The 7,756-nt window shown below is 61.0% G+C and overlaps 1 protein-coding gene across 1 annotated transcript; it reads right to left on the bottom strand.

Annotated features, from left to right (window-relative positions):
* Positions 1 to 770: 770 nt before the first annotated feature.
* Positions 771 to 1,995, bottom strand: CXXC4 (CXXC finger protein 4; the record flags this gene model as incomplete). Its single annotated transcript, XM_059818189.1, is given in 2 exon segments — positions 771 to 845; positions 847 to 1,995. Coding segments are annotated over 2 exon segments (1,224 nt in total), but the record flags the coding sequence as incomplete, so codon positions are not given.
* Positions 1,996 to 7,756: the final 5,761 nt, after the last annotated feature.

Genomic DNA, 7,756 nt, shown 5'->3' on the forward strand with positions numbered 1-7,756 from the left:
CTAGCAAACCTGAAAACCCACCGTTACAGCCGTGGGGAACGCAATACGTCGTCAGTTCTGAGGACACGTCGTAAAAATCACCGTTATGTACAGTTCGGTCGGAAATCGGTTCAGTCATACCTGCGCTATTTTCCCATCGTGTTTTTTTACACCACGAGCGGGTTATTTGGCGACAGATGCTGCCCAAGAGATGACTTGGGCACGTTCCACCGACTAGCGGGCTGTATGGCCAGTCGTCCGTCTCGGACAAACCGCTCCCCCTCACCCTGCAGGTGAACTCGCCACCGCTTTCCCCTGAACTTCCGAGGGCCGGGGCCAGGCGTTCAGCTCACACTGCCCCTTCCCACCTCCCCGTCCCTGCAAACCGCCCCGAATCCTCACGATCGCCATCCAAAAAATAAAAAAACCAAAAAAGAAGACGACGACGACCCCAGAGGCAGCCAGCAGTCTGATGGAAATAGCACGGCAGGTAAAGCAGGCGAGCAGCGTCTCGTAACGGCCACGGGCCGGCGGGGAGGGGGCCGGCGCCCCCCCGGCTCTGAAGGGCCGCGGCCCGCGGCGGGGGGGCGGCTCTCCCTCCCTCCCTCCTCGGCGGGGCCGGCGGCCGCGGACCAGCGCCGAGCTCGGCGGGGCGCCGCGGGGGGCGGCGTTTCTCTTCCCTGCGGGGCGGAGAGGGGGCGGGCGGCGGGGCAGCGCCGCGGGGACGGGGAGGGGGGGGCCGGGGCCGGCGGGGGGGGGCCCGGGGGCTGCGCCCGCGGCGGGGGGCGGCCTCAGAGCCTGAAGGAGGCCTCGGAAAAGGGGTGCTGCATCTTGAAGCTAGACAAGAAGCACTGGAGGGGGGGGGGGCAGGGGGTTGAGGAGGGACGGCGGGAGGCTGGGGAAAAAGAAATCATCTCCTCTGACCTCTAGCGAAGTGCCCGGTTTTTTCTTAAGCTCTTCACATTTCCTAAATTTGCAGATCTGGTGTCCCGTTTTGCGGTTCCTGCAACTGCTGCAGACTCCACAGTTGATGAGCCGCTTGCAGGGCACGCACACCCCGCAGCGTTTCCGCTTCTTCTTGGCGGGGTTGCCCGCCCCGGCCCCGGCCCCGCCGCCTCCGCCGCCGCCGCCGGCCCCCCCGCCGCCGCCGCCGCCTCCTCCGCCGCCGCCGCCGCCCCCCGCGCCGGCGGCAGCGCCCAGGGCGGAGGCGGGCGAGGCCGAGGCGTGGCTCTGCGGGCAGTCCGCCAGGTTGGCGATCTGGAAGGCGCTGTCTGTGACGGCGGCCGAGGCCGCGGCGGGGGAGTGCAGGGCCGTCATGACGATGACCCCGGGGGGCAGGGAGAGGCCGCCCAGCGCCGGGATGGCCGAGAAGGTGCCGACGCGCTCGGGGAGGTTCATGATCTCGGCTTCGGCGGCGCCGCACTTGAGCTTGTTCATGCACTCGCCGGCCAGCGGCCGGCAGTGCTCGGGGGAGAGGGTGGAGAGGAAGTTGCCGTTCGCCATGGGCAGGGCGGGCTGCTCGGCCGGCGGGCAGCCGGGCTTGCCCAGCCGCTGCGAGTCGCTCCGGTGGTGCATGCCGCCCCTGCCGGCGTGCAGCGAGGAGGCGGCGGCGGCGGCGGCCGCGGAGGCGGAGGCGGCGGCGGCGGAGGAGGGCTTCCTCGCGCCGCCCGCCGCGCCGCCGCCGCCGCCGCCGCTGCCCCAGAGCATGGCGGTGGCGGCGGCGGCCGTGGCGGTGTCGCAGTTCCAGGGGGACATGCCGATGCGGGCGGCGGCGGCGGCGGCGGCGCTGGGGAAGATGGGGGTGGTGATGCGGGCGATCTTGGCCGCCTGGGGGAAGGCGCCGCCGTTGGTCTTGTAGAAGGTGGCGAAGGAGCGGTACCTCTCCATCTCCGAGTTGTAATCCACAAGGCTGTTGAGGGCCCCCTCGGGCAGGTGGCTGTCCTTGGGCAGCCCCGGCGCCTCGGGGTTGGGGCCGCTCTCCACGCACACGTTGGTGTTCATGGTGGCCGGGAGGGGGGGGCGCGGCGGGAGGGACGGGGCGGGGGGGTGGTGGGGGGCCGGGGGTGGGGGGGAGAGAGGGACAGGGCCGGGGAGGGGGGGGGGGGGGTGCCGCTTAGTCCTCCTCCTCCTCCTCTTCCTCCTCCGGGCGCATTCCCGCGGTCGGTGCCTGGCCGGGCAGCCGCTCCTCCGGCATCCTCACGGGAGCCGCCGCAGCTGAAACACAGAAAGTCATTTCCGAGGGAGTGCGCGCGCGGGGGGGGGGTCGCCGACGGCTACCCGGGGGGGGGGGGGGGCGACACGGACACGGGTGGGGGGCCCACGCCGCCGTACCCGCGGGCAGAGGGGGCGGCCCGGGCGGAGCACGCCCGGTGCCGGGACAAGCCGGGGGGGCGGGGGGAGGGGGGAGCTGCCCACCTACCCTCTCCGCCGGGGAAAATGAAAAGGCGGGGCGGGGGGGAGAACGGGGACAAAAATAAATAAAAGGAATTAAACAAAAAAAAAAAAAAAAAAAAGAGGGAGGCGGGGGAGGGAGCCGCCAGCTGCCACGGTGTCCTTCTGCGCCCGGCGGTCATTAGCTGCCTGCCGGCACAGCTGGCTCCGCCGGGCGCTGGTGGCGGCGGCACCGGCCCCCCCGGCCCTCCCCGCCGCGGGGGGGTGTGGAGGGGGGTGGCCGCCTGCGGGGGAACACGGGGCTAGGTTAAAAAAAAACCCGTAATAAAATAAAATACTTCAGGCAGGCGATTTCACAGCTTGTGATGCCGGCGCCTGCAGCGGCGCTGAAGACGGAGGGAGCATTTATCCCAAGCTCTCGGGAGGATTCCCCGCCGCCGCCGCCGGGGGCTGCGCAGGGAGGGCTGGGGACGGGCCCCCCCCGCCGCCCGCGGCACGGGGACAGCCCCGCCGCGGGGCAGGGGGGCTCGGGGGGGGCACGGCGCTGTACCTGCCCGAGTGGCCCTCGGCGGGGAAAAGACGGCTTTCTCCTTCAGGGCTAGCAAAGTTTGGGGGGGGGGGGGGGGGACGCGGCGCTCGTTTTATTCCCCCCCGCCGCCCCCCCGGAGGTGAAGGGGGGCGTTTTACTTTAAGGCAATGAGGAAGGTGCATTATGGCAGGCTGCGCGAACTTAAAGCAAAACATAAACACAAGTTAAAAAGCCCTCAGTTTACGAACACTGCCTCTTTGTTGTCCAGATGCTCTACCTGAATAGTTCAGATATTTCCAGCATCTTTTCTGCTGTAGGGCTACCCCTCAGAAACGTTCACTTCGGAGACGCTCGTGGGGCTACGTCTAGTTTCCCGACTCCGGCATGTTTAGTTCAAAATGGTTATCAATTACGGTAATTACGATCATAATTAGATTAATGAACCGTCTGCAGCCCAACCTACCGAGTGCAAAAAAACTTCGGCTTCTCCCGACGCCGTGCACTAAAAAAGCGGGCTTTCTGTAAACAAATCCAGATGAAGGGAGCGGAAATCTCCCGAAGAAACCTCACCCTCGGCCGCGCTGGGGACCGGCGGGCGTCTTGCCGTCGGAAAAAAAGGAGCCCGAGCCGGCGGGAGCCACCTCTGTGTGGGAAAACCGCAGCCTCCCGCTGCCTTCCGAGCTCTGCTGGCAATACAAAGGCTGCCCCGGAAAGCTCTAGGCTAAGCGTCGTCTGGTGGAGGGATGCGAAGGATTTGCATGTAGCAAAAAATAATAATAAAAACCCCAAACCCACAAGCAAACCCCTCTCCCGTTTCCAGAAAGGCAAACCCAGCCGCCTGCCCTCGATAACAACTCCTCAATAAAACTAGTTTGGCCAGCCATGTGTAGGAAAGCCACGCATCTGGTGAGGAATAAAAACGCCAGCCTTCAGCCGTTGATGCCAGAAGTCAAGCAACATACGCATTTTCTTGCCCGCTCCCCCCCCCCCCCCCGCATGAAAGTGGCTTCTCTCCACAAAAGCCTCCCTCGCCCGCTCCCTTTTCTCTCCCCGCAGCCGCCTCTCGGGGTTTCTTGCCACCAGGAGCCAGAAAATGACGGTGCCCACCAACCGGGTCATTATTGTTTAATCGATGCATCTCCGGAGCATGAAAAGGGTACCCGAGACGCAGTTATTGATTCCCCCCCCCCCCCCCCCCCGCAACTATCGCCCTCATTTCCACGAATGAAATAAATAAATAGAAATTGCGAGCCGGGCTTCGCGATTCTGTCCCTGCTTAAGCCAAATGTGACCGTACGTGTTCAATATTGCATGTCTGCTCTGCCAAAGACAGAGAGATCAAAGGTCATATTTAACATTCAGGAGGAGGGGCGGGTGCAGATTAATTAATAAATTAATATAGCGGCGCCTTTTATTGCCCCAGTCTAGCATTAATCTACTTTTACGATCCCAGAGGACAGGAACAGGAAAAAAAAAAAAAAAAAGCCCCCGACAAAAACACAAAATTAAAGGGAAAAAAAAAAGAAACACACCCCCCCCCAAAAAAAAAAAAAAAACACGACGGAAAAGGGGGGAAAGGAGGGGGGGGGAAGCAAACCAGTCACTTACCAGGCTCTTTACTGGGGGGGCTTGAGCGTGCAGACGCTACCAGCCTGTCTGCCTTTAATTAGTTGCACATCAGTCCCTAACACAAAGAAGAAGAAGAAGAAGAAGAAGAAAAATATCCAGATGTGCCTTGGCAGCTCCTCAATTACAACTTTGGTACTTGTAAACAAACTGCGAGGGGCGGTGGGGAGGGTGGGGGGGCGCGGGGGATAGACGAAGCCGCCGATCCACTAAACAAATACCTGGAAGTGGCTTTTTTCCCCCCTCTCCCTCTCTCTCCCGTTGCAGAGAAAGGAGGAGGAGGAGGAGGAGGAAGGGGGGGAGCAGGGGAGGCGGCGGGGGGCGAGGAAGGAGCAGGCACAGCGGGAGTGCGTGTGTGTGCGTGTGCGCGGTGGTCTCCTCCGCCGGCGCGCTGCTCGCCGCCCGGCTGCCGGTGCCCGCCCTCGCACACCGCGCCGGCAGCGCGTGTGTGCGTGCGTGCGCGCGTGTGTGTGTGCGCGCGTGTGGCGGCGCGGGGGAGGGGAGGGCGGGGGCGGGCGGGAGGCGGCGGCGGCGGCGGGGCGATCGCCGCCGAGGTGAGGGAGCGCGCGGGGAGGACGCAGGGCTGCGGACGCCTGGCCGCTCCGCCGCCGCCGAGCGGCGCGCACGGGCCGCGGCGGGGCGCGGCGTGAGGGGGGGGCCGCCGCCGCCGCCACCGCCCTTCCCGCTGCGCGGCTGGGCTCTGCCCGGCGCGGCGGGGCGCTGCGGCCGGCGGCCGCCCGGTGCGGGGCTGCCGGCGGGGGCGGGGCCGTGCCGCGCCGCAGAGGGGAGGGGAGGAGAGGGGAGGGCGCGCCCCGCCGCGCCGCCCGCCTCGGCCTTTCCCCCTCCCCGCGGGCGGGCGGGGAACTGCCGGGAAAGTTTGCGCCCCGGGAAGTTTGCGGGGGGGCAAGCGGGGGGGTCCCCCCCGCCTCGCCGGGCCCGGCAGCGGCGTTACCCGGCCGCGCAACGTGTCACTTTTCAAGCGGGTGTGCGACCTGGCGACCACCCCGCTGCCCGTCGTTGTTTCTGCGGGCGTGAGGGTGTCCCGGCGGCGGCTGGAAGCGCTCTCCGAACGGTCGCCGTTTGCCGGCCAGGGCGCTGGTGCCGCAGAGCGGGGGCTGCGTGGCACCTGTCCGTGCAGGCCCCGCGTACCCCGCGCCCGAACCGCCACCGCTTCTCTCAACCAGCCCCCGCCGCAGAGGTATCGCATGGGAAGACGCAGAGGTATCGCATGGGAAGGCGCAGCAGTCCCTTCAAGGATTTCAGCAACTCGGTGTGGGAAAAAAACCACACGCCCAACCAAACCCACCTGCCTTCCCCGGAGCTCCTGCAAGCACAAAAAAGGGCCTGTATTCACTGAATGAATTATGCACCGCGAGTTCTTCGTCCGGCTCCTCTTGGTATCTCCAGAGCGGGCGCTGGCACTTCCAGAGACGCGGCTGCAGCCTGGTGCAGCCAGCACGGGCACTAAGCAGTTAAGGAATGGACGTCTCTGCCAGGAAAATCATTTTGGCCATTTGTAAATTACAGAAAAAGAAGGGAAAGTGGTACCATTTCACCAGCTTTATATGTAAGGAAATGAAGGCTTTATTCGCAGACTGGAGTCTTACATCCTTCCGCTCTGATCTGAACTCAAGCTCGGGGTGCTCAACGCTGGGGAATGACCCGTGGGAAAAGCGTCGCGGGAACTTTTTCCCGGGAGCAGTAAGAAGAGGTGGATTTTGGCAGCGGGATTTGGCGAGGACCAGCAGCCTCGCGGTTAACACTCCAACAAGCGAGACCAAGCAGTACAGAAGAGGGACAGTGGTGGTCGAGCAGGTAGCTCGCCGATCTCCAAGAAGTCACACCGCTGGTGTTTACGTTATGGATTGGTATGCTTGAGTTGGAACCGGTACAGTTCCTCAAACTCATAAGCTGCCTCTAACCACACAATATGCATTTTAAAACACCCCCAAACATGTATTTACATAATAAAGCGTAACTTCCTGACTAGCTAGCGTCATCCCTTATGACAGTTCTGCTGCCTTTTTCAAAGTCTTTTCTGTTTTGATACATTTTAATATGAACTTATGGGGAAAAATACAAATGAGGGGAAACGATGTTTCGGTAGTGTCACAAAGTGACAAAAAACACACGCTTTTCCTGTTGAGGTTCATTCCCTACCACTTCTCTCCCAAATTAGTTGTCAAAAGCCATATGCGATACTCCAAACACTGAGGACGTTTTTCAAACACAGACTCCTCCTGAACTCCAAGCTTCCTTTAATCACAACCTGGGCCTCACTTAAGCAATCCTTTCCCAGTTAATTTATTACTCTTGAAGGAGTTACATTTTTAATAACCTAAAAGAGGAAAAGGGAAAAACTCTGATAATCTTTTCTCATGCATAAGGAAGACCGTTTCATGTATTTTTTAATTGCCATGTGAATTAAATTGCAGTGCTATATATAACCTTTCAGCTCCAGCCTGGAAAACTTGTACACTCTTCTGGTGTTGGGGAAGAAGTGTGGAATCCAATTCAGATGGGTTTTCTCCGAAACCTTTTGCTCAGTAGAGGGGTTTTTTTGTTTTCAGATGCGAATCTGTTTTATCCTGCGGTCTGCCCTGACAGCCAAGGAGGACTGGAAGAGTGGAAAATGTACAGGTGTTTACTGGTGAGGTAGCCAACCTTCCAGCTACAACTTTCTCATGACAAGTCTTAAGAAAGCAATTCCAGATTGTCCTTTTCACCATAATCCGTGCTTTGATGGGAGGGACAGAAAGTTAAAAATCACAGGCTCTGTTTTTCATCCAGAAACCATTCCTCTTCCATTTCTAGGAGGAATGCAGCGAGCGCAGTATGTTGCAACACTGTGAAAATGGGAGCTGCCCTGCTTTTGTAAATATTAAGGTTGTTCTGAAAGAAAGTTGCAAAAAAAAAAAAAGAAACCAGGTGATACTCACTTTCTGTTCTTGTTCATTCTGTGACTGGCTCCAGTGCGTATCTGCAAACCGGCCGTTCTAAACCTACCCTGATCCATCAGTATTATAAGCATTGCGTCGGTATTAGGAAAAGGAGGTGAAGCAGCCCTTGGGGAATGCAGCAGTTCGTTACAGACTGCTAGCTGGGTCTTTTTTTCTAATGTTATTACTCTTGCCTTTTGTGTGCTGTCTTCCCAGGGCTCCCAAAGTCCATGGATCCACCGTCGGGGCTCCGGCTCTCGCTCGGCTGCTGCGTTTGGGTTCCCTTCTGCTG

The sequence above is a fragment of the Gavia stellata genome, chromosome 5 (assembly GCF_030936135.1).
Source record: "Gavia stellata isolate bGavSte3 chromosome 5, bGavSte3.hap2, whole genome shotgun sequence".
NCBI lineage: Eukaryota > Metazoa > Chordata > Aves > Gaviiformes > Gaviidae > Gavia > Gavia stellata.